The 24,580-nt window shown below is 41.5% G+C and overlaps 1 protein-coding gene and 1 long non-coding RNA gene across 2 annotated transcripts in view; one reads left to right on the top strand and one right to left on the bottom strand.

The window, feature by feature from the left end:
- The window catches only part of LOC310755343, a 183,660-nt gene that overhangs the window by 23,771 nt on the left and 135,309 nt on the right, over positions 1-24,580 (bottom strand). Inside the window, exons 9-12 of the long non-coding RNA XR_014544309.1 lie at positions 14,711-14,878; positions 12,070-12,268; positions 11,317-11,453; positions 9,749-9,881 (exon numbers count right to left, since the gene is read on the bottom strand). This is a non-coding gene — a long non-coding RNA (uncharacterized lncRNA). The remainder of the gene's footprint in view (positions 1-9,748; positions 9,882-11,316; positions 11,454-12,069; positions 12,269-14,710; positions 14,879-24,580) is intronic.
- The window catches only part of LOC310755297 (myosin-3), a 31,061-nt gene that overhangs the window by 826 nt on the left and 5,655 nt on the right, over positions 1-24,580 (top strand). Inside the window, exons 2-31 of the mRNA XM_083597833.1 lie at positions 2,960-3,171; positions 3,624-3,767; positions 3,849-4,005; positions 4,205-4,232; positions 4,342-4,456; positions 6,209-6,301; positions 7,384-7,447; positions 7,527-7,625; positions 7,836-7,939; positions 8,015-8,153; positions 8,467-8,585; positions 9,266-9,415; positions 9,804-9,974; positions 10,498-10,807; positions 11,335-11,414; positions 12,028-12,115; positions 12,202-12,319; positions 12,719-12,842; positions 12,923-13,059; positions 14,257-14,512; positions 15,844-16,086; positions 16,391-16,567; positions 17,125-17,270; positions 17,358-17,448; positions 18,943-19,332; positions 19,700-19,826; positions 21,217-21,335; positions 22,231-22,427; positions 22,949-23,132; positions 23,811-23,976. Of these exons, the coding sequence (XP_083453959.1) occupies positions 2,968-3,171; positions 3,624-3,767; positions 3,849-4,005; positions 4,205-4,232; positions 4,342-4,456; positions 6,209-6,301; positions 7,384-7,447; positions 7,527-7,625; positions 7,836-7,939; positions 8,015-8,153; positions 8,467-8,585; positions 9,266-9,415; positions 9,804-9,974; positions 10,498-10,807; positions 11,335-11,414; positions 12,028-12,115; positions 12,202-12,319; positions 12,719-12,842; positions 12,923-13,059; positions 14,257-14,512; positions 15,844-16,086; positions 16,391-16,567; positions 17,125-17,270; positions 17,358-17,448; positions 18,943-19,332; positions 19,700-19,826; positions 21,217-21,335; positions 22,231-22,427; positions 22,949-23,132; positions 23,811-23,976 (4,540 nt within the window). The 5' untranslated portion in view covers positions 2,960-2,967. The remainder of the gene's footprint in view (positions 1-2,959; positions 3,172-3,623; positions 3,768-3,848; positions 4,006-4,204; positions 4,233-4,341; positions 4,457-6,208; positions 6,302-7,383; positions 7,448-7,526; positions 7,626-7,835; positions 7,940-8,014; positions 8,154-8,466; positions 8,586-9,265; positions 9,416-9,803; positions 9,975-10,497; positions 10,808-11,334; positions 11,415-12,027; positions 12,116-12,201; positions 12,320-12,718; positions 12,843-12,922; positions 13,060-14,256; positions 14,513-15,843; positions 16,087-16,390; positions 16,568-17,124; positions 17,271-17,357; positions 17,449-18,942; positions 19,333-19,699; positions 19,827-21,216; positions 21,336-22,230; positions 22,428-22,948; positions 23,133-23,810; positions 23,977-24,580) is intronic.

Below are 24,580 nucleotides of genomic sequence, written 5' to 3' on the forward strand. Positions count from 1 at the left end.
ACCCACAGAAGTCAATGGAACTACTCCTAGCATGACTAATGTTGGATCTTTCCAAATGAAAATGTTGATAAATTGTAATTCATTGGTTTCACACAGCACTCTCCCTTTGAAAGTATTTTGCTCTAGGATGACTACTTTAAGAACTTTTGCAGTGTCTTGGAAGGCTGAAATGTACCCTCATTCTTTCACAAGCCTTAGGTGGTAGGTCTATATACTGACATTCAGATAGCACCCCTACCAAAAACAGCTACTTAGCAGCAACAACAGCCCATATAAAAAAGATACTGACATAGGAAGCAGCCCCTCTGGCAGATCCAGATGCTTTGGGTAGCTGAGCTGGTAGAGCATAATAAATAATAATAATAATAATAATAATAATAATAATAATAATAATAATAATTTATTTGTACCCCACCCATCTGGCTGGGTTTCCCCAGCCACTCTGGGCAGTTTCCAACAAAGATTAAAAATACATTAAAATGTCACACATTAAAAACTTCCCTAAACAGGGCTGCCTCTTAATCATGGGTTTGAGCTCCATATCGGGTAGAAGATTCTTGCATTGCAGGGGGATGGACTAGAGGACTCTCGTAGTCCCTTCCACCTATACAATTCTATGATTCTATTGCTCTCTGCGTATCTACTCTGGAAACACTATCACAGGACCTAATAATGTCATCCACAACTTCAGGGGTTCGTTCACCTCCACATCTGTTAATGTGATATGTGTCATCATCTGCCAACAATGCTCATCTGCATTTTACAAACAGGCCAGTCCCTGAATTACAATACATCAGGCACTTGAATGTTATCACTTGTGGATGGAAGCGAAACAAATAATTTTTAGGTCTTTATGTGTTCACTGGCTTACCATTGCCAGGATGTCTGTGTCATTGTGAACTATTATGTGAATTACCATTGTTAAGTATGTAATTGTCACTATCTATACTTCTTCTGCATTTCATTTCTCTCTGACCTCGCCTTTACAATCCTCCCCACAAACACACACGCACACACACCTCCCTATAACTAAGGAGAACACTTCACGCCTCTGATGAAGTGGACTGTAATCTTTGAAAGCTTATCGCCAATAAATGTGTTAGTCTTTTAAGCAGCCACAACACTCCGTTGTTTTCACTGCAATAGATGAACATGGCTACTCCTCCGGAAGACGTTTAATATGATCTCTTTCCCAAGTGAGATCCCTAATCTCTCATCATCAGAAGCAGCAGTTCCATCCCCTGAAACTGCCTGCAGCAGATGGTTGAGGGTTCTTTGTTTCTCACTCACAGCACATGCAGACACATGCTACTTCCCATCCACTCAACACAGAGACTGCAGAATTCAATCAACATTCTGCTTAGCACAGGTGCCACTTCATATCTCAAGTAATCTTATAGTTTCACAGCCACTGCCCCTTCTCTCCTTCCTCCCCTTTCCCAGTACACAGGGATATTCAACAGCAACACAGATACAACCTGATGAAAGAAAAGGGGGCTTCCATTTACACTGAGTGCAGGAATGCTGAAAGTGGGAGTAAACCAAGTTTTCCCCCTGCCCAGGAGTTCCTGTTACCGTCTTACTTGTTCATCTCATCCCATGTTCTGAGCCAATAAAATGTAACTTGGAAAGTAGGAGGCACAACAGAGGTGCTTCCTCACCAAAGAACTATGCTTAAGGAATGTGTAGAACTAAAAAAACCCCACCCACCCATCTCAGGCCTTGCTGTGACAAGCAACATATGCTAGATGCCTACATTTAAAAGCACTCAAGGAAGCAAGCAAGCCACATTTAGTCTCTTTGGGTGGGTTTGGATGGCTCCAAAAAGGGGAGTGATCCTACCAAGGCTAAAGTAAACAACTGATTTTTTTTCCTGCACCAGATAGGCCATTCACAGAATTATAATAATATCAATTCTATACCAAAGTAACTAATTTGACTCGAATATAAAAATCAGGCTATGTTACATGCAATTGTTTTGCATAATTTATGTTTTCTGTCAAAATTATCACAGGGCAGGATGCAATTGTGATAATTACCGTACTTCTGTATTTCATGAGGCTCTTCTTTCAAATTATTATGCTTCCTTTTGAAACTTAAAAAAAAAAATCAATTGCAAGGTGCTGCATTCTTTTCTAGATTCCAGATTTTGTATTTGTGCAACTATTTAATGGATGCGAAACTATCCTCACTATTGTTGTTATTTGCTTCAAAATGGCAATTTACTTATATTCATTCTTAATTCTCTTTGGTATTGATATTTTGCCCTTTAACAAAGTTCTTAGGACAGTTGCAGATAAAAATAAAGCAACGTAAGAAGCATATTAAGGGCAAATAGGTAGACATAAGTAAGCTAGTGATCTTTCAGGAGACAGAATGATTGGATTATAGAAAACTGAAGGGAGAGTGTGCCCAGAATTTAGTGTGAGCTATCCAATGCCACATATTTCAGGTGTTTTTGGACTTCAACTCCCATCATCACCACTGGCTTGAGGTGATGGGAACTGGAGTCCAATAACACCTGGGTGGCACTAAAGGCAACAACTGTTTTTAACCTGTCCATGTACATTGGCCCAAATCTGAAAGTGACCCAAAGACATCACAAAAATGTCACAAAATGGGTTGGAACGGGGTGGGAGCAGAACAGGGTGGTGCAGTGCGGTCTTACAGGGCCCACTGACATGGGGGGGGGGCGTGGTCTGGGATGTAACCCCAGTCCCTGCCTGTCCATTGTATACCCCTGGCGTAGTACATAATGTCAGGATTACAGAGAAAATGGGAGTTTGTGGAAATAGCTGGACCTTCTGTTCTGCTTACAAAAGGGATCATTCACGCTGCTGTACACTCTCTTAGATTTAGGAATAGGGACCATGTCTGGTATTGTCTGAACATGATGTCTCTAGTTCAAGTTTCCTAGGCGTCCACAGAATAAGGACTGACCCTCCTGTCTCACTTTCAGCTGCAGCAATGAGCAGTGATGCAGAAATGGAGATTTTTGGGGTGGCTGCCCCCTTTCTCCGAAAATCTGAGAAGGAGCGAATAGAGGCTCAGAACCAACCCTTTGATGCCAAGACCTATTGCTTCGTGGCTGATCCAAAGGAGGAATATGCCAAAGGGAAAATCAAGGGCACTGAAGGTGGCAAAACTACTGTGGACACAGATGATGGCAGGGTGAGTGTCTTTGAAGATTTGGTGTGGGGTGTGGACTCCTCTTTTTCCATAAGCATGTGCTAAGATTTTCCAGCTGAATTGTTCTGATCATAATTGGGACAAAATTTGCGAAGCACTTAAGCTGCTGGGATGAGCTACTGAAAACATCTCTATAATAGGTATATTAATTTTTACACATAGAGTTTTCGGTCTGTCCTGAAGGTAGGTGGTGGTATCATCATCATCATCATCATCATCATCCTACATTTCACCCCAACATCCCAGGGTGGGTTACAATAATTTAAAACACAACATTAAAAAGTTTTAAAAACTTACAATTATTTAAAAAATCACAAAAATAGCGTGGGTCCTAAATATATGCCATCACTATTGAAATAATTTCATTTGTATTGCAAACTTGCATTGTGGCGTAACCATTCCTCATCGAAAGTCCTTCCTTCTTTGCATTTCAGACTCTGACTGTCAAGCCAGATGATGTGTATTCTATGAACCCACCTAAGTTTGACAGAATTGAGGACATGGCAATGCTGACGCATCTGCATGAACCTGCTGTTTTGTATAATCTCAAAGATCGCTACAGCTCCTGGATGATTTATGTAAGTGGTGCTATCCTGGTCCACAGAAAGGAATCCCCAAAGGGAAAGGGTCTAACAGTATTTTTACTGGTTTTCATGCAGACCTACTCGGGCCTCTTCTGTGTCACTGTTAATCCATACAAATGGCTGCCTGTATACAATCCAGAAGTGGTGGCTGGCTATCGGGGCAAAAAGCGCACAGAAGTGCCTCCCCACATATTCTCCATCTCTGACAACGCCTATCAGTTCATGCTAACTGGTACGTATACTTCACAACTGAAAGGGGAATAAGGTGTTATAAGCAGAACGGAATTGGAGGAACAATCAAGATACCATCAGGCTTAGTAAACCTTTATCACATGCCCAGATTTGAGGGAATTTAATCCAGTGGTTGAACCTGTAACTCAGCACATGCCTCTGCAGCATAATGAGCATGCTTCTCTCTTTCCTTTTGGCAGATCGCGAAAACCAGTCTATCCTGATCACGTAAGCAGATGCTTTGGGTTTGTCCTACTTCATATTGCCAAAGTACAATTATAACATAAGTAATGGTCCTCCATTTTTCTTTACATGATGCTTGCTTTTATCGTGACAGTGGAGAATCTGGTGCTGGAAAGACTGTCAACACCAAGCGTGTCATCCAGTACTTTGCAACAATTGCAGCTACTGGAGAAGGAGCTAAGAAAAAGGAATCTCAATCCAAGATGAAGGTAGGACGAGATGGGCTGGCATTAGTGCAAATAAACCTGTGGTTGTAAGCATACAAAAGGCACTGCTGAAGAACCATAGACTCTGAACAACTTCCTGATTAGTTATACAGTCATACCTTGGAAGGCAAACGGAATCTGTTCCGGACGTCCGTTCGATTTCCAAAACATTCGGAAACCAAAGTGCGGCTTCTGATTGGCTGCAGGAACCTCCTGCAGCCAATTGGGAGCCCCGTTGGACGTTTGGCTTCCAAAAATAGTTTGCAAGCCAGAACAGTCACTTCCAGGTCTGTGGCATTCGGGAGCCAAAACGTTCGAGAACTAGGCTGTTCGAAAACCAAGGTACGACTGTACTCTGTTCTGTTAAGCGATCAGGTCTATAGAATTTCCTTCATCAATTAAGAAACAATGGCGCTAACAGCCAAAGTATCAAAATCCACCAAGCCCTGAGACTTCACTTACTGGATCTACATTGGATAGCCTCATGAAGATTCTTTTAAAGCATGCTTTTTCTTTAAAATAAGGGCTGTGGATTTCTAAGCAATAATTACCGTATTTTTTGCTCTATAAGACTCACTTTTCCCCTCCTAAAAAGTAAGAGGAAATGTGTGTATGTCTTATGGAGCGAATGCAGGCTGCGCAGCTATCCCAGAAGCCAGAACAGCAAGAGGGATCGCTGCTTTCACTGAGCAGTGATCCCTCTTGCTGTTCTGGCTTCTGTGATTCAGAATTTTTTTTCTCTTGTTTTCCTCCTCCAAAAACTAGGTGCGTCTTATAGAGCAAAAAATACGGCAATTCATTCTGTGATGCCCTCATGACGCTTGCTTCCAGAGCTGTTACAATAAAAAGCTATGTAGCACTTACAGCATAAAGCATCTCAGTAATTTTCACGTCAACTGCTGAGAAAGGGAAGTGGTTGAAGAGTATGTTGTTCTTTTTTCTTTTTCTTTTTTTTGCATTACCTATCTTCCTCTGCCCGAAACGGGTTGTAAAATGTGGCTATATCCAGCCACTAGTCTAAGGGTGCCTCTAAGGCTAAGCAACACAGTACCATGGACAGCTGTCCAGGTGGCAGAAAGGACAAATCATTCCTCACACAGGAATGGTTCTAGTTGAGATGCACAGAGAATTTCCTGCTGTTCTAGCCACACTTTTATATCTTGTTCCAGGAAAAAAGGATGTAGTATGAAAGGCATGGCCACAAACTGTTTCTTAATTCACCTTTAGTTTCTTACAGTTTCCTGTCTCCTGTCTCCCTTCCTTTCTTTTCCTCCCTTTTTCATTCTTTCGTTTCTTCATTCCCTTCCTCTCTCTATCAGAGCAATTCAGAGTCAAACATCCCAAAAAACAAACAAACTGGGAAGGGATCATACAGTAGCTACAAGGATGCATTCAACAAACACATTCTCACTTGAAGCCTTGAGTCACTTTCAGATCCCTGCTTGGTGCAAGGAATAATTAACACACCACCTGTATCTGAATAACCAAGACCAATCACTTGTCCTAAAATGAACATAAATATGACTCAAGGTCCATTCATGACCCAGGCATTCTTCACATTAATCAGACTTAAGGATCTAATTAAGACTTGGTCAAATTGGAGAGTGAAAGCTAACACTTAGCTGTAGAATATAGCATTGTGAGCATAGAATTGTGCCCAAAGTCTTGTGTATTTATCTATGTACATTCAATAGCTGTTACTTCCATTGCTTTATTATTCACTTTTCAAATATTTCCTTTCCTTTCCTTTTACAGGGGACACTTGAAGATCAGATCATCAGTGCCAATCCCCTATTGGAGGCCTTTGGAAATGCCAAGACTGTCAGGAATGACAATTCCTCTCGCTTTGTGAGTGGTGCATACATTGCAGGATCTAAAAGTCGTTATCAATTTTTTAGCCAATAATATCAGCTGTCTCATTATTGTGTTTGCATTTCACATCCTGGGACTGATCATGAAGGTGTTGCCCTGGAGGAAGTCCCGCTGAAGGAATGTGGCTTGCTTTGTAGTTGCTGAGAAATTAACAGGCAATTCACATATCAGTTTTATGTAAATATTTCAAATTCTTGTTTGTCATTGCCAAGACTTTTAAGTGCTTCAGTAGCATCTTTTCTTCTAAACTTATCTTATTTTAAGAAAGCAGCTTGCAAATTGATACATTTCAGAGAAGGAAGTGGAGCTGTGCACATCAGTAAATGCAAATAGCCAAAAGCTGGGATTCAGCTCTAGCAGTAGAACAGCATTTTCTAATGTACTTGAGGTTAGTAGACTAGCTTAGGAGGCACAGGACAGGCTGTACAGCACACAGATTTGTCCTTCAACACCTCTAGCACCAGTCCTCAACATTTGCCACCTGAAGTAGCTGCTTCACTCCGCCTACTAAGAGGGCTGGCCCTGTTTACAGAAATCATTTGTTTATTGAAATAGTTACTGTATTGGCCTGAATATAAGCCACACCAGCAAATAAGCCGCACCTTTAAAGGGAAAAAATAAAAAATACAATACCCAAATATAAGACGCTCCCTTAAAATTCTGCAGGCACTCACACCCATAAATGGCAAATGTATTAGAAAATCCTACAGCGATATCGTAAAAGCCAATTTTTGTAAGGTCATGAATTTAAGCCACACTTTAATTTTTCACGGTCGGAATTTGGAAAAAAAAGTGTGTCTTATATTCAGGCCAATACTGTATATCTCATCTTTTGGTTTTTCAACTGAGCCACCAAAGCAACTAACACCTTCCATTAAAAATAGAAACTTAACACAGAAATCAATGCCCCTTCCATCCAGAAACAAAAGGAGCAATTCCCATAAACAAACAAGCAAAAATGTTAAAATGAAAAATCCCTAATAGATCTAATCCTGGTAGTTGTGTTTTCTGAAAGTCTTTGGTTCTCTGTTATGACTTTTTTTCTCTGTACTTTGCAGGGCAAATTCATTCGGATTCATTTTGGTGCCACTGGAAAGCTGGCCTCTGCAGATATTGAGACCTGTAAGTATCCAGATTGGAACACAGCCAGTCAAATATTAAACCGGGTTTACAAACATTAAATTGTGAATCTTTGTTGCAGATCTGCTGGAAAAATCAAGAGTAACTTTTCAGCTGAAGGCTGAGAGAAGTTACCATATTTTCTATCAGATTCTCTCCAATAAGAAACCCGAACTTATTGGTAAGCAGGATTCTCCTTTATTTCCTTCCTGAATGTCTCAGATTATCTGGTAAAGCAAAAGAGGATTTTATGCTAGTTGCTCAACCAGCGCTACACAGAACTGGGTGGGGAGAGGGAGAGAGAGAATTGCTCAGAACCATTTACTCTCCTTCTGTATCTTAATCTAAGATGTTATGTGGCGATTATCAGACTCTTCTAATTTCATTTCAGAAATGCTTCTTATTACAACAAACCCTTATGACTACCCATTTATAAGCCAAGGGGAGATTTCAGTACAAAGCATAGATGACCAAGAGGAACTAATAGCTACAGATGTAAGTATAAGTGCTGCTGCTAATATAAATACTGAGTAACAATTTCAGCTAATTGCTGCCTAAACTATCTTACAGACGGCTATAGACATCCTGGGCTTCACTGCTGAAGAGAGAGTTGGAATCTATAAACTAACTGGGGCAGTGATGCATTATGGGAACATGAAGTTTAAGCAGAAACCACGAGAGGAGCAGGCAGAGCCAGATGGCAGTGAAGGTAACAGATCTCTGGCATACACCATTAATGGAAAGCCAATTTCCAGATCTAATGGTGGTGCGTGGGGAGAGAATTTTCACGTGAGGTGTGCAAAGCATCCCTGGAAAGATTTCACATTAAAAGAGATTATATACAGTTCTTCCTCAGCTTTTGGCAATTCATCTGAATCGCTCTCCCTGTCATAATTTTAATGAGTAAATTACAATTGCAGCTACAACTTTAATTGTGATTATCCCATTCTCAAATGATTATTGCTTTCTGGCTGTCCTGAAAGAGTTCCATCAATATTTGCTTCTCATATGTTGTTTTGTAGAGGCTGACAAAGCAGCTTATCTGATGGGCCTGAATTCTTCAGATTTATTGAAAGCCCTATGCTTTCCCCGAGTGAAAGTGGGAAATGAATATGTGACCAAAGGTCAAACAGTGGACCAGGTGAGGCCATGCATCAGATCAAAAACATTTATTAGCTTATGTGAGGGGCTCTTACTCAGGCAAGGTACATTTCTTCCTTTCGGTATGCTGCTTAGTAAGGATTTACAAGTTTTGGGGAAAATCTGTTTTCTTCTGGTAACATCCATCCCAGCTAGATTAATGCCACTGGAGCACTATTCAGAAAAGGTCACATCAGCAGGGAATCGATAGGGCATTTGCAGTGGTTTGGGATAGATAGAAAGGAATTTCTGGTGAGATGAGACAACATCTACATGACACCCAGTACCATCATCATCTTCTTTCAAGAAGCCCTGTGGTAAAGCAACTTGTATTCCCCACCCCAACTTGGAAGGAGAAGTTTGAAGCAGAAAGACCAGATATTTAAACTACTCACCTCTTGTTGTGGGTTTCTGAGCTGGGATGATTCAGTTTCCATCTTAACTAGCTAACACTATTATTCCTGGGTCATTCCATATCCTAGGCCAGACAGTGATTCATAGAATCACAATCGGAAGGGACCACAAGGGTCTTCTAGTCCAACCCCCTGCAATGCAGGAATATTTTGCCCAACATGGGGCTCAAACCCACAGCCCTGAGATTAACCATTTTATGCTACACCAATTGAGCTCTAACTTGTGCAGTAACATTGTTTAACTAACTGTCTGGACTGTTGCCTGCAGGTGCATCATGCTGTCAATGCCCTTTCCAAATCTGTCTATGAAAAGCTATTTTTCTGGATGGTACTTCGCATCAACCAACAGTTGGATACAAAGCTGTCCAGGCAACACTTCATTGGGGTCTTAGATATTGCAGGCTTTGAAATCTTTGAGGTATGTGGACCCATTGCAACTTCTTGCCTCTCTTGTAACAGCCAAATTAACTGCCTAGGCTGAACTTGTTCCAGAAAGTCGGCTTTATATAAATGTATTTTGCCTTGTGTACTCTGTCCCAGAGTATGGTTGTAATGGGTGATATGGGGAGCCGGGGAAGGGGAAGAATAATTTCCCCATGCTCACACCTTCTCTTCCCTTTTGGAGAGGGACAAGTTCCTCCCTAACCTCAAAGAGGTACCATTAATTAAGAAAATATTCCACTATTCCCTTCTGCATAGCTTCCTTCTTTCCTCTAAAAATTGTGAAGAATTAATTCTAAAAACTGCTTACCTGTGTACCTTTGAAGCCAAAGTCATTGTATTAACATAATATATTCTGGTGTTAGTTCAACAGCCTGGAGCAGCTCTGCATCAACTTCACCAATGAGAAACTGCAACAGTTTTTCAACCATCACATGTTTGTGCTGGAACAAGAGGAGTACAAGAAGGAGGGGATTGAGTGGACTTTCATAGACTTTGGAATGGATTTGGCTGCCTGCATTGAGCTTATTGAGAAGGTACATTTGCCATATTGTCTTGCAGTGGCGGACCTTGATTTTTGAGGACCTGAAACTTGAACTGTTATTGGGACCCCTTCACGACCAGCAAAGAGGTCTGGGTAACCGCTGTTATCTTCTTCAATGGGGTTGTTCTATGACAGATCTATCTATCTATCTATCTATCTATCTATCTATCTATCTATCTGAACTACAACATCTCAGATTTTGCTTAAAATTGCTGTACTGTGACACTTCACCTTTACAACATCTGTGCTACTGACTCTCAAACTTTGGAATTGGTGAAATACATACAGCAAAAAATTAATCCGTTTGAGTCATGTGACTGAAACTGGATCTACTAGACCCATTTTTTTCAAAGCAATGTGGAATAACGTCACTTCTGGGACCCCTCCGGGATTAGGGCCCCTGAAGCTTATGCTTCATTAGTTTCATAGTAGATCCACCCCTGTTGCCTTGTAAATAAATATCCACTTCATAGAAATATATATTTGAAATAAAACTTGTTTGTTTTTCCATTTAGCCAATGGGCATTTTCTCCATCCTGGAAGAGGAGTGCATGTTTCCTAAGGCAACTGACACTTCTTTCAAGAACAAGCTCTATGACCAGCATCTTGGAAAATCTGCTAACTTCCAGAAACCTAAGCCTGTCAAAGGCAAGCCTGAGGCCCACTTCTCCTTGGTCCACTATGCAGGGATTGTGGACTACAATATCGCTGGCTGGCTGGAGAAGAACAAAGACCCTTTGAATGAAACGGTTGTGGGACTCTATCAGAAATCATCCATTAAGATTCTGGCCAATCTTTATGCTGCCTTTGCTACCATAGAGGATGGTATGTTATCTTCATCTATTACAGAGTGGTCCAACACATGGCCCTCAAGGCCTTTTCTGGCAACATTTGATGCATCCCCCAGTTCTCATGCTGCCTTCCCAAAGCTGGCTAAGCAAGGCACTGGACTTTGGGCAGGAGGTGTGAGGGCTCTGATAGGGTCCTAGAGTCCTCCCTCCTCCTTCCCAAAGCCTAGTTAGTGCTTTCCTAGCTTTGGGCAGGCAGTGTGAGGGCTCTAGATCCAAGCCAAAGCCTCCTCCCCAAAGCCTGGTGCCTCACTTAGCCAGCTCTGGGAGGACACTGTAAGGACTTGGGTGGGTGTGTCAAATTTTGGCCTCACTCCCCACCCCACCTCTGTGATAAGGCAGTGTGTGGCCTGTGGGTTCCGTGTCTTTTGGCCCACTTGGGCCACCCTGATCTATTATATTTGGCTTAAAACTGTGTGACCTCTTGCACTGACCATAGTTAGAAGGATAGCCAGAATGGCTGACCAGAAATATCGCCAATTGTACTTATGTCTTGCTTTGCAGCTGAAAGTGGTGGGGCTACTAAGAAGAAAGCTGCCAAGAAGAAGGGGTCTTCCTTCCAAACTGTTTCTGCACTTTTCAGGGTAAGGCTTGCCGGCATCCTCAGAAAGACAGGTGCCCCACTGCAATAAATATATTTTTGTGGAAGCAAATCTCATTAATTGGATAGTGAATAGTTTGTATATGTGGTGCCATTAGCTCAAATGGTGGACGGCTTATAGATGTGCCTAAGAGCATATATCACCCAGTGATGCATTTGACTTTGATCCTTTGTTGGAAACTGAATGCTGGACTAAACTGATCATGCATCTGAGGTGGGTACATTTTTTAAAACAACAACAACACACCCCAATAATTTTGCTTTTTTCATGTGATCGTCATCTACTTAAATTACAGAGGGATCAGAAAGTATAATAATTAGAAATGATAAAATAAACAATTTTAAAGGTGTGCTTAGGGGTATTAAGCTTGTATATAATAAGGTTTAGATCTTGGAGTGGGGGTAAGTACAGTAAATGTAACAAGTAAGTTAATCTTATTTCCATTTTTGGGGAGCAGACCTTATTAGCCTACACATTTCAATTTTATTTTAGGGCATGTGGAAGAAGAACATCATTTGTAAATAAATATAATATGGCTCTTTTTATCAGAATAATAAAATTTTAACAGCATTTAATATAAATTTCCAAATTACAGGAAAATTTGAACAAACTGATGACCAACTTGCGGACAACTCACCCACATTTTGTGCGTTGCATCATCCCCAATGAAACTAAAACTCCAGGTAACTAAGACAATCTGACATCAATTTCCAGCAGGAGTTCAGTCGAGTATCAGGGAAAGCTGCTATTTAGGTTTTCTCTTCCACAGGTGCAATGGATCACAGGCTTGTTCTGCACCAGCTACGGTGTAATGGAGTGCTTGAAGGCATTCGAATCTGCAGGAAGGGATTTCCAAACAGAATCTTATATGGGGATTTTAAACAAAGGTCTCAGCTACATTTATTGTGATCTTCCTAATTTGCATTGAGGCAATTTGTTAGGAAAACACTGTCTAGAATTCTGGATAACAATGACACCTGTGTCTGCTTGAGCATCACTTTATATACTATAATTTAGATACAATGGTATTTTTTTTTGCAGAAAATATGCTTTTTAATGCTGCCCTGCCCTCACTGTTTTTGCCTGGGGAACTTCCCTTTAGGATTTTGTACAATACAAATAAATATTTGGATAAAAAGTATCGCAGCCTCCTCAAACTAACCACAATCTTGCTGCCTATTTATGGGCAGTTACCTAAGCTGTTTAGAAGTGTTTGCTAGTGGGAAAGAGCTTCTTCCTTCTCCACTGTTTAGAGCGCTAAAACCTGTTTGTGTTTAAATGGACAGATACCGCGTTCTGAATGCTAGTGCTATCCCAGAGGGCCAGTTTATGGACAGCAAGAAAGCCTGTGAGAAACTGCTGGGATCTATTGATATTGATCACACCCAGTACAAATTTGGACACACCAAAGTAAGCACTTCTCTGTGCTGAGAAGAGTACAAGCAGTGGCTCTACTTGGGCAGCGACTATACTTTGCCTTCTCTTTTTAGGTGTTTTTCAAGGCTGGGTTGCTGGGCCTTTTGGAAGAGATGAGAGACGAACGTCTAGCATTGCTCATCACTCGCACACAAGCTATGTGCAGAGGGTACCTCATGAGAACAGAATACCAAAAAATGGTGGAAAGAAGGTATCATGTTTCTCCCCAGGTTTACACCAGGGAGCTTCACTTTACTATATGCAGAGCCTCCCCCTCCCGCCCTTACCTTGATTCCCCAGAAGTGTTAGAGGAAAGATACCCTACAAATGATATTTTTGAAACACTCCTTAAAATTTCCACTTCTCCCACCCTCTCTGTGTTGTGCCTATGTAATCCTATCATGCTGCTATAATCTCCTTGGGCTTTAGGAGCAGACCTCACCTCGTCTGTTATACATAGAAATGCTGGCAAACTGAAACTAATTGCTTAAGCTGCAATCCCAACCTCACTTACCTGTCAGAAAGCACCAATGGACTTACTTCTGAGTAGATATGGTTGGGCTTGCACCAAAAGATACCTGCTACAGGTCTCTTGAAATTCTGTTAACTGTAGGTGCTAAATCAGATTTTTCAGAAGAGGGGTGATGAACACTATTTCACTCAAGTCAAGAGAGGAGTGGGCAACCTCAGGCTTATCTGACCCTCTCCACCCATCACTGAGCCTGCTTTGCATCCTTCTGAGTGTTTTTGCCTGCCTGGAGTGTGCCCTTGAGCTTCAATTTGCTTTCCTGGGCGGAGAACAGGGTGTGTATGGAGAAACTAGCCTACTGCGCAATTGTAAAATTTTATTGCTCTATCTCAGGCAGATCGTGATCTGCTGGTAGATCACGGGGTGTTTCTGGTAGATCCTGGAGGATCTTTGGCCCCTCAGTGATCTCCCCCCCCAAAAAAAAAGAAAAGAAAGCTCCACAACTTTGTCTTCCTAAAAACAAAGCTCAAAAACTCTGGGTCCCCCCCAAAAAAGCTCCACAACTTTGGCATTCCCAAAAAAGCTCAACAACTGTGTTCCATCCAATGAAAATAGGTAGATCACTGCCAGTTTTTTTATACTGTGAGTAGACTGCAGTCTATTGGGAGCTGGATGTCCCTGCTCTATCTAGTTTTGCCTCTGGCCCCATCCACCCTCTGGCATGTGGTCCCAGAAGGGAATGTAGCCACTGGGCTTAAAAGGTTTCCGCACCCCTGAGTTAAGGGAAATAAATCGTCAAGTAGTTGCATATTCATTTAATTATTTGCAGGCGAGCCTCTTGAAATTTTGCAGTTGAAGCCTCATTAAGGAGCGGCCAAGCTTTGCTTAGGAAAACTAACTTTCCGCAATGAGTAACTCTGTGAATTGGTTCCATCACAGGGAAGCTATCTTCACCATCCAGTACAATATTCGCTCGTTCATGAACGTCAAACACTGGCCATGGATGAAGCTGTTTTTCAAGATTAAGCCACTGCTGAGGAGTGCAGAGGCAGAGAAAGAATTCGCCAATATGAAAGAAGAGTTTAAAAAAACCAAAGAAGAACTTGCTAAATCTGAAGCCAAAAGGAAGGAACTGGAAGAGAAAATGGTCTCTTTGCTGCAAGAGAAAAATGACTTGCAGCTTCAAGTGCAGTCTGTGAGTAATTCACAAATATCTCCCCATGGTCAGTTTTAGGAAATGTGGTCTCTAAGAAAATTATTAAATTATCACTATCTCATCAGGCCTTTCCCTCTCCTCTTCAGTTAGCTGTCCCCAGTTGAGATCTGTAGCTTGCGTCAGCCGCTTCACAGCAAGCTCCCATTAAGACCTGTACTCTGACATGCCACTACTTACCCTGCTGCCCTTCACATCCATCTTGGGCTGTTCATGAGCTGCCTTTTTCTGCTTTGGGGCTGTTTTGCCTCGTGTCACGCTCCTTCCTATTGCTGTCATCTTGCATTTGGCTGGTCCTTCCTTTGTTTGCACCTGGCACCCTGGGCAGCAGATGACCAGTCACCTTTGCTGTAATTGAGAAGGGAATTGACCTTCCATCAGTTATTGCAGGAAAACTTGCTACAGCTAGGTTGCCTATTGGCTGGACCCTTTTCAGATCCTTCCTTCCTTCAGCCAGAACAGTTACTTATGCTAAGTTTGAAGAACAGCCAGTTAAAGTCAAATGGTAACAAAAGCAGTTGAAAAAGCTTACAAACATAGCCTTTATACTCTCTCTCTCTCTCTCTCTCTCACACACACACACACACACAGCAACCCACCATGAATTATTCTCAGTAAACAAGAGACATTAAACAGCATACAGTCTTAGAGGTCACACTGGCACCACAAAACTCCTCCCGTCTTCTTTTGTATTGCATTTCCTTTTTGGCTATATAGGTACAGCACAGATAATCCCATCTTGAACTAATGCTACAGTGTCACTTGCAATATATGTGTGTGTGTGTGTGAGAGAGAGAGAGAGAGAAAGTGACCACCAAATCTTGAAATCAAACACAGAGATGGAAGAGAAGGTGTAAATATAGTGGGAAGGTGGAACTGATTATGATGTTGGATCTGAATGGTCCATCTTGCAAAAAGATACGCACTAATGGGCTGAGACGCAAAGACATGCTTAGAAATTTCTATGAATTTGTGTCCAGCTGGTGTGATGTTTGTTTGTTTGTTTGTTCTCCAATCCCCTGGAACAGAAGACATCCCTCATACCATAACAGAAACTGTCTTTGAAAACCTTCCCTCCCCTTACCAGTTTTTAAAGCAGCATGTCATGTGTGGCTGTCATTTGACAAACACAAGTCTAAAGCCACCTTGATGACCTAGAATTGGTTTGGATCCCAGTTATGGAGATAAAATGTAGAGAAGTCAAAGCTTTTAGCTGCCTTTAAAGGGGGGGAAGCAATTTAGAAAGTGGTATACTGTTATACTGCCTGATGGAGTTGAATGATAATATATATGATACATTTTTCTCTAACAAGGAAAGTGAAAGTTTGGCAGATGCTGAGGAGAGGTGTGACCAGCTGATCAAAACCAAAATCCAGCTGGAGGCAAAAATCAAGGAGCTGACTGAACGAGCGGAGGACGAAGAAGAGCTGAATGCAGAGCTGACAGCCAAGAAAAGGAAACTGGAAGATGAGTGCTCCGAACTGAAGAAAGATATTGATGACCTGGAGTTAACACTGGCTAAGGTTGAAAAAGAAAAGCATGCCACTGAAAACAAGGTAACCTTTAATATTGCCTTCAAAATGCAGTTTCCCGTACTATCTGCCAAGATATTCAATTGCCATATAAAGTTTTGAAAAATTGTCACACTTTTCACTCTCATGTTACAAACTGCTAATTTCTTATGTAAAATGGCTTCCCATCTCATGCCTCTACCTCTGCAATTAAAGACAGTAAGTTAAGGACAAACACAAAGAGTAAGCTTACAATGATCCTATCCTTACAATGTCTGCCCTTAATCGTCCTTAATCAGTATTTCAGCTGATCTCAACACCATCAACAATCTTATGCTGTGTTTTGTAGGTGAAGAACCTAACAGAAGAAATGGCAGTTTTGGATGAAACTATTGTGAAATTAACCAAGGAGAAGAAAGCCCTCCAAGAGGCCCATCAACAAGCTCTTGATGACCTACAAGCTGAAGAAGACAAAGTTAACACTCTCACTAAAGCGAAAACCAAGCTGGAGCAGCAAGTTGATGATGTGAGACAGCTAATCCCAGTCATTCTTGAACTTTGCATGATATTTTTTCATGATGACTTACTTGCTTTGGGCTGGATTGTTATAAGCTGCCTTGAGTTATAGCTATGTAAAAAGGTGGTATGCAAATGAAAATGAAACATCTCTAAGTTAATGAAGTTTGTTTTTGAGCCTGTTAATGTGCCCAAGTTGAACTTGCACTTAACAGGATACAGGGTTCTCCTGCTAACATACAAGTTTCCCCCTGAATAAACTGGTTTAAAGGTCCCTGAGTTCAGAGGAGATCCTCTGGAAGCACATCATTAGCAAAACAATAGTGGATAAGGAACACTACCCTTAGTTTTTACTGATATTTGTGTGACGATGGGGAAGGAGCATTCTGAAGGGTGTTGGGTTTTTTTTTGCCTCCCATCTTAGCTGGAGATACAGGAATGCTCACTTTCCTGCTAGCAAATGTCCATTCTTCATACTTTGTTAATATTGAGTTTAACCCAAGGAATTAGTAATTTCCCATTATAAAAATCTCTGAGACTGGCACTAACATGAAGCTTTTGTTGCAGCTGGAAGGCTCCTTGGAACAGGAAAAGAAAATCCGCATGGATCTTGAAAGAGCTAAGAGAAAGTTGGAAGGGGACTTGAAACTTGCCCAGGAATCCATAATGGATCTAGAAAATGATAAACAGCAGCTAGAAGAAAAGCTGAAGAAGTACGGAAATCGTAAATTGTAGTTGCATATTAAAATATGTTTATGGGGTAGCTTTTTAATTAAACTGCCTCTTCAATTCCTTTATAGGAAAGACTTTGAGTACAGTCAAATGCAAAGCAAAATTGAAGACGAGCAAACTTTGGGTATCCAGCTGCAGAAGAAAATCAAAGAACTTCAGGTATAAATTGTTTTCTTCATTCAAGCATCCCAGCTCATTTTCACTTGGTAACAAGAATTAAAATGTTTGGTTATAAATAATCTTTGATACGTAAACATGATATAATGAAACATGCCCTCCTCGTAAGACTGCTTCCAGACTTCAGCACACTTTTGTGCAGATCTACCACCCATTTGGGTAGATGCTGGTATATGCCCTTAGCACAGTAACTATGCTGAGTAAACAGGTTGTCTGGAAGCAATGAAAGACAGAAGTTTAATAGGATTAATTTGTTTCAAATATATGTTTGGTAGGACACAATGAATTAGGACCACAGTGGCTCCATTTTCAAATAGTTGTTGTTTTGAATAGTTTGTTTTCAACAGCCTCATTACATTACATTACAATCTATTTTCAGATGTGTGTCTCTGAAGCAGCTCTTCTATGTCACTATGCTTCTCATTTCCATCCATGACCAGTACAACCCCCAACATGACTTTCTGCTAATATTTCCCAATATATCCCTGGTTTTGTCCTTTGCTCCTTGCAACTCTCTCACCCTTGATGCCAAAAGTCTCCTGATCCCTTGCACAAGGGTGTCATGTCCCATTTCGCCCCTTGAGGTGAAATAGGAAGTGCTGCCCTGCCACCGCACTGCACCGACTGAAGACCCCTTTCCTATGTCGCTGGAAGTTGGCGCCAATGCCAGCATTGCTTCTCCACCAGCAGCAGTGGAGGTGTGGTGCCCGTGGGGGTTAGGCTGCAAGGGCTTCCATCACCTGAGGCAGGGGTAGGCAACCTAAGGCCTGGGGGCCAGATGTGGCCCAATCGCCTTCTAAATCCGGCCCACGGATGGTCAGGGAATCAGTGTGTTTTTACATGAGTAGAATGTGTCCTTTTATTTAAAATGTATCTCTGGGTTATTTGTGGGGCCTGCCTGGTGTTTTTACATGAGTAGAATACGAGCTTTTATTTAAAATGCATCACTGGGTTATTTGTGGGGCATAGGAATTCGTTCATTATTTTTTTTCAAAATATAGTTCGGCCCACCACGTGGTCTGAGGGACAGTGGACAAAAGTTTGCTCACCCCTGGCCTGAGGTGCCTGCTTCACTTCGCTTTATGGGCGGGCCAGCCCTGCTCTTCCATCAGCTTCACCCATTTTCCTCACTGCCCCTTTTACTTGGAATTTCCTCCCTGAAAATGTAATGTCTCTTTTTCTCCAAATCCCGCCTTCCAAATTCTCCCGTTTTACAAAGCCTTTGCCTTAACCTCTTGAATTCTTATTCCCAACTGCAGCCTTGTCCAAGTACATGTAACTGCATTTTCTCACATTTATCTTAGCATCTTCCATCTCTCCACTGCTGATTTTAGATTGTGAGCTCCTGGTCTCTCCTTTCCTTATATCTCGTTCTTTGATATATGAACCTTTGTGAAGCAGCATCTTCACATAACCAACAACTTCATTATCAACTACTGGTAACCATAACCACTTCCTCCTCCTCCTCCTGTGTAGGCTCGTATTGAGGAACTGGAAGAGGAGATTGAGTCTGAGAGGGCAACTCGGGGGAAGGCAGAAAAGCAGCGGGCTGAATTGGCACGTGAACTAGAGGAAATCAGCGAGAGGCTTGAAGAAGCTGGAGGGGCTACTTCGGCCCAGATTGAAATTAACAAGAAGCGGGAAGCAGAATTCCAGAAAATGAGGCGTGACCTGGAGGAATCTGCCCTGCAGCATGAAGCTACAGTTGCAACTCTCCGCAAGAAGCATGCTGATAGTACAGCGGAGCTTGGGGAGCAAATTGATAACCTGCAACGTGTCAAACAAAAGTTGGAGAAGGAAAAGAGCGAGTGCAAAATGGAGATTGATGACCTGGCCAGCAATCTCGAGTCCGTTACCAAGTCTAAGGTATTTGAAAGTAAATTTGAGTAGTTCTTCACAGTCCAGACTACAAAATGTACATTCTTAGCTGTGAACAAAAAGAAGAAATGTATCTCAAATATTCTGAAAAGGTGATCTTTTGCCCAGCAAGGTCTTTGAAGCAGATGATTTTTGGGCAGAAACATAAGCCCTAGAAGGAGGCACTTGAACCAAAACTCTTTGGGCTAATTTAATAATAAACATTCATCCATTTCAGCATTTTTGAGATGTATTTTTCTTTGTTCACAATAAATTCTTCCTTTTGTGGGTGTTTCCTTTTGACTTTCTCAGTAAACACACATACATGACTGACTGCATAATGTATCCTGTTTCATTTCACTTCTTACTACCACAGGCTAATTTAGAGAAAATGTGTCGTACATTAGAGGACCAGCTCAGTGAAATAAAAGCCAAATCTGAGGAAAACCAGAGATCAGTGACTGATCTAACAACACAGAAAGCCCGCCTGCAGGCTGAGTCAGGTAAGGAGGAAAACAGTGGGGATGCAAGATGCAAACAAGGGCCATTCCAGGGTTTTCTTTCCATCATTTGCTTCAAGGTGAACGGTTTTTATTATTTATGTTCTGTGGAATCTATGCAATGTCTCATGTTCCTGCAACACATTTTTAGTCTGTGCTTCTGAGGTTAGCTTTCAGAAGCACCAATAAAAAATGCAAACCAGGCTATCATGGGGCTAAACTGGTTTAAATTCAAGTATTCTGCTGGCAGAGCACTGAGGTGATAATCTGGTGGTTGAGTGTGGAGGTAGATTTTCATTTTTTAAAGAGTATTCTTGGAACTTCAGTCTAGCTTGTTGCTGAAGTAACAAGGGAAGCTGAATAACCGGTGCAATGGCAGATGAAGAGAAAACAAAATGTTAGACTAAACCTCTGAATCCATATTGTGAATGTCAGACTGAGCCCTGGAACATGCGGGCTAATAAAACGCGGAAGGGAGTTCATCTGATGGCCATTTGTATGTTGCACAAAAGAGGGAACACAAATGACTTGCGCTTCTTCATTTTGTGCTTCTGGTGCAACTTGCAAGCTGCTCGTTAGTGAGAAATGAGCTGCACCCACACTTCGCTCACAACTATCTCACCATGGGAGCCGCTGTGCACACTTCTGCTTTGTAAGATGCACTGAACATTAAAAAAAGAGGCATTCAAAACTGTCTCCAGCAAATTCAGAGTGAATTTCAAGCATCACTGAGCAGCAAACCCCAAGTCCAGTATAATAGGGATTAGACTTTTATGTTGGAGTGTACATGCAGGTCCTGTTTTACGACCCCAATGCATTTCCTGGAAATCGTTAGGTGTGTCTACATATAACGAGTCCACAATTTCCATTGTTTCCTATGGAAACATTTCTAATGCCGGAATTGTCTGATACCTTCCCCACCTCCATGGTTTCTTCTTGAAATGGCTGCAACTCATCAGCAAAAAAGAGACAGAGGGAAAAACTGATTTGTCCTAACTCTCCTGCTCCCTGACTTGTCCTGTTTCCCCTGCTCTCTGATTTATCCAGTCTTGCTTCCCACTCTCTGTGGTTTCTGCTTGAAAATGGCTGCTGCCAGCCAACAAAACACAAAAAACCAAGGAAGTGGGCTGTTTGGATAAGTGAATCTGTGGTGCATATAGCAAGGTTTGGGCATAATTTTGAAGTGCGGATGGTGGGACCTGTGTGTATTTTCTAGGAAGGTTCACGCCCTGCTACTTCTGGACCAGCAGATCTGTGAAAGGAAGATTGTTGCGGGGGGATAATTCTTAAAGGCATATGGTTAATAGAGCTGACACTGTGAATTAAGCCTGGGAGATTTATAGTGAACATCACCGCTATTAGCAAATTAAGAATTTGTCTTCTTTGGTCACAGGTGAACTGGCACGTCAACTTGAGGAAAGGGAGAGCATAATATCCCAGCTTTCCAGAAGCAAGCAAGCATTTACTCAGCAAATAGAAGAACTAAAGAGGCACCTGGAGGAAGAGACCAAGGTATTCATAAGTCTATACTGCTGGGGAACATTTCTCTTGATTCATTAAAAGGAATACATTAACATAGGAAGAATTTAATTTAAATTTTCAACACTTTAGTGGACACATCTGTCAGCAGGATCTCAACCCTTCCAATATGCAACACAACTGGACCATGATGAGCTGTCATTTGAACTATGTCTAAAAGTTGAGAGGGGATGTATCTGCTTATGGACTCAGCGGAAACCATGACTACATCATGCGAATTAATTATATCTCATGCTATCAGGCTAGGTCTACAGATGCACTGGGAATAACAGCACAATCCTATACAACTACTGAGTAGTAAATGGCATTCAGTTTGGTGGAGAAAATGGGTTTGGATTACAGCCCAAGACTCATTGAACTCACTCCTTAGCAGATACGCACAGAATTGTGCTCCAGTTTTTAATTTTCCTCATATCTGTCAAACAAAATACCAACTCACTATTTGTGAATATCAAGGTACCTTTAAAAAAAAAATCTAAACATTTCAGGTGTAAGTATTACTGGCATAAACAAATATTTTAACTCACTCCAGATCAGTATGATACTTTCTTGTATGACACTGTCACAATTAGGTAGCCTACCACATATTACAGCAGTGAGTCTGCTGGTCTTGCAGGCGACATGATTAATTTACAGTAATCCAAGACTTGGAATACTTTCTTGGGCACTCATAAGTCTCTTCAGTACTGTAAACTGCTTGAGTTTTGTGTGAATAAAGTAGCCTCTTGCTTCATCCTGAATTCTGTCAGGATAGCTTTACTCTGAGATTATATATGCAAAACACCACAGGCATTGTTCCAAGAGCACCAATGTAAGAATCTATGGAATGAATTCAATTATAAATGGATGCATGGTTTACGGTTCTTAGGCGAAGAATGCACTGGCTCATGCCTTACAATCTGCTCGCCATGACTGTGACTTGCTCCGTGAACAATATGAAGAGGAACAAGAAGCAAAGAGTGAACTCCAACGTGCCCTGTCTAAAGCCAACAGTGAAGTGGCCCAGTGGAGAACCAAATATGAGACAGACGCCATTCAACGCACAGAGGAACTGGAAGAGGCCAAGTAAGTGTTGGGGGTGAGAAGTGGCATGCTCATAAGCCATTTTCACACATTACATTCAACCACATTTTATGTTCATAACAGTAACCTATCCATGTGGGGATACCGCTACAAACTGGGCACTTGGTTCCTCATTCTTAGATGAAGGGACAAACATTTATGATCTTCAGCATATATTTCAGCACTGTGGAAATCATGAAAGTGCTGGGATTTAGAGATGATAGTACCCATGTGACTGGATTTTAGTCCAATTAATTCTGTCACATTAAAGAATAAACTAGAATTTGACAACATAAATTTCTGATTAAAATCTGACACCCCACCCAAATGCCAGGACGACTCACATTTTAATTAATGATGTTGCCAAAGTGCATAATAACCTGATTCAGAATATGAATTTACTTGGACTTGCCTATCAGTTCTACAAGCATGCAGGTGGCTAAGATACTGTAAGCTATACTGTGCTACTAAGGGCAACCTTAGTAGTTAAAGGGGCATCATCATTACAATCTGACTTCTTTAAGGAAAAAGCTTGCTCAGAGGCTTCAAGAAGCTGAAGAACAAGTTGAAGCTGTGAATTCCAAGTGTGCTTCCCTGGAGAAAACAAAGCAGAGGCTGCAATGTGAAGTGGAAGACATGATGGTGGACGTTGAGAGAGCAAATGCACTAGCAGCTGCTCTGGATAAGAAGCAAAGGAATTTTGACAAGGTGTGTTTCTCCTCTATAGTATCAGCCCTTAGATGAGAAATAGGCACTCTTCGACTCAAACTAGCAGATACACTCACTTGCTTCTAAATTTGAATCTGACTCTCACTTCTACCTACTACTACTACTAATATAATAATAATAATAATAATAATAATAATAATAATAATAATAACAGTTATGTTAAGATCCCAACTTTTTTCTATCATGAAACTTGAGGCGGCACATATAGAATACCTAGGAGTTGTTCCATCCAGGCATGAACTAGAGTTGCTGCTTAACTTTAACAAGGTAGATGTGTCATGTGCTTTCTGACCATGCCCTGGGATATGCGTGTCACATACTGATGTTGCCATGATCGAGGGACATGTGCCCTGACCACCTGCTCTGAGGTCAAGAGTGCTATTGGGTGTTTGGGGAAAAAATTGTCAGAGAATTGCTGGGGGACAGAGAGTGGTGGCTGGTGGAATTGCAGTGTATAGTTTTATCGGCCAAGGCTTCCTGTCACTTTGTTTGGATTTCCCCTGGCACAGAAAATAAAGATAGAGAACCCCCCTGTAAACTGTCACTGCCTTCTTCCCAGCGATGTCCAGAACTGCTACTGAGAAGGCTAGTTTAGCAAAGCAAAATCATAGGCAAATAAAACGGCAACTAACTAACTAAAACACAATGGATGTTAAGATTTTGGCAGAATGGAAGACCAAGTATGAGGAGAGCCAGTCAGAGCTAGAAGGTTCCTTAAAGGAGTCACGCTCCTTGAGCACTGAACTTTTCAAAATGAAGAATGCTTATGAGGAGACACTAGATCAGCTGGAAACAATCAAGCGAGAAAACAAGAACCTACAGCGTAAGTTTCCTTTTTTGGCCTTCTTTCTATTTGTTGGTTATTTTGACTCTAGCAATGATAATTCACAGCGCAGAGGGTCTCAGGGATATGCAAGGATTGCTGACTTTTCTCTGTGCCTTTAACAGTGGTACAACAAGCAGAAATATCCTCATCACTGCACCTCCATATCATAGAAGCTGCACTGATTCAGAAACTGTCCTTTGTGCAGAACTGTGACTAAAAATCAAGAGAAGACTAAAGCAGGCGTATATGTTCTTTGTCAGATCATAGCACATTCTAGCCTTAAGGACTTTAAGAAAATATTAGAGTTAAAAGCGTTCAGAATTTCCAGATCTCTGCACATTCTCATTCTCGTGCTGTGATGAGAAGGCAAGACTAACTTGATATCACTAATGGCAGTTTTCAGAATTGATTGCCCCACACAAATCTCATAAATGTCCTTAGCAAGTATTGGCAACAGCACTTGGTTGGTTTAATTTCACACAATGCATTTTTGTCCATGTGAGCAGTTCCAACTTTCTCTGGTAAAAGGTAAAGGGACCCCTGACCATTAGGTCCAGTCCTGACCGACTCTGGGGTTGCGGCGCTCATCTCGCTTTATTGG

This window comes from Podarcis filfolensis, assembly GCF_964270895.1.
Source record: "Podarcis filfolensis genome assembly, chromosome: 2".
Classification (NCBI taxonomy): domain Eukaryota; kingdom Metazoa; phylum Chordata; class Lepidosauria; order Squamata; family Lacertidae; genus Podarcis; species Podarcis filfolensis.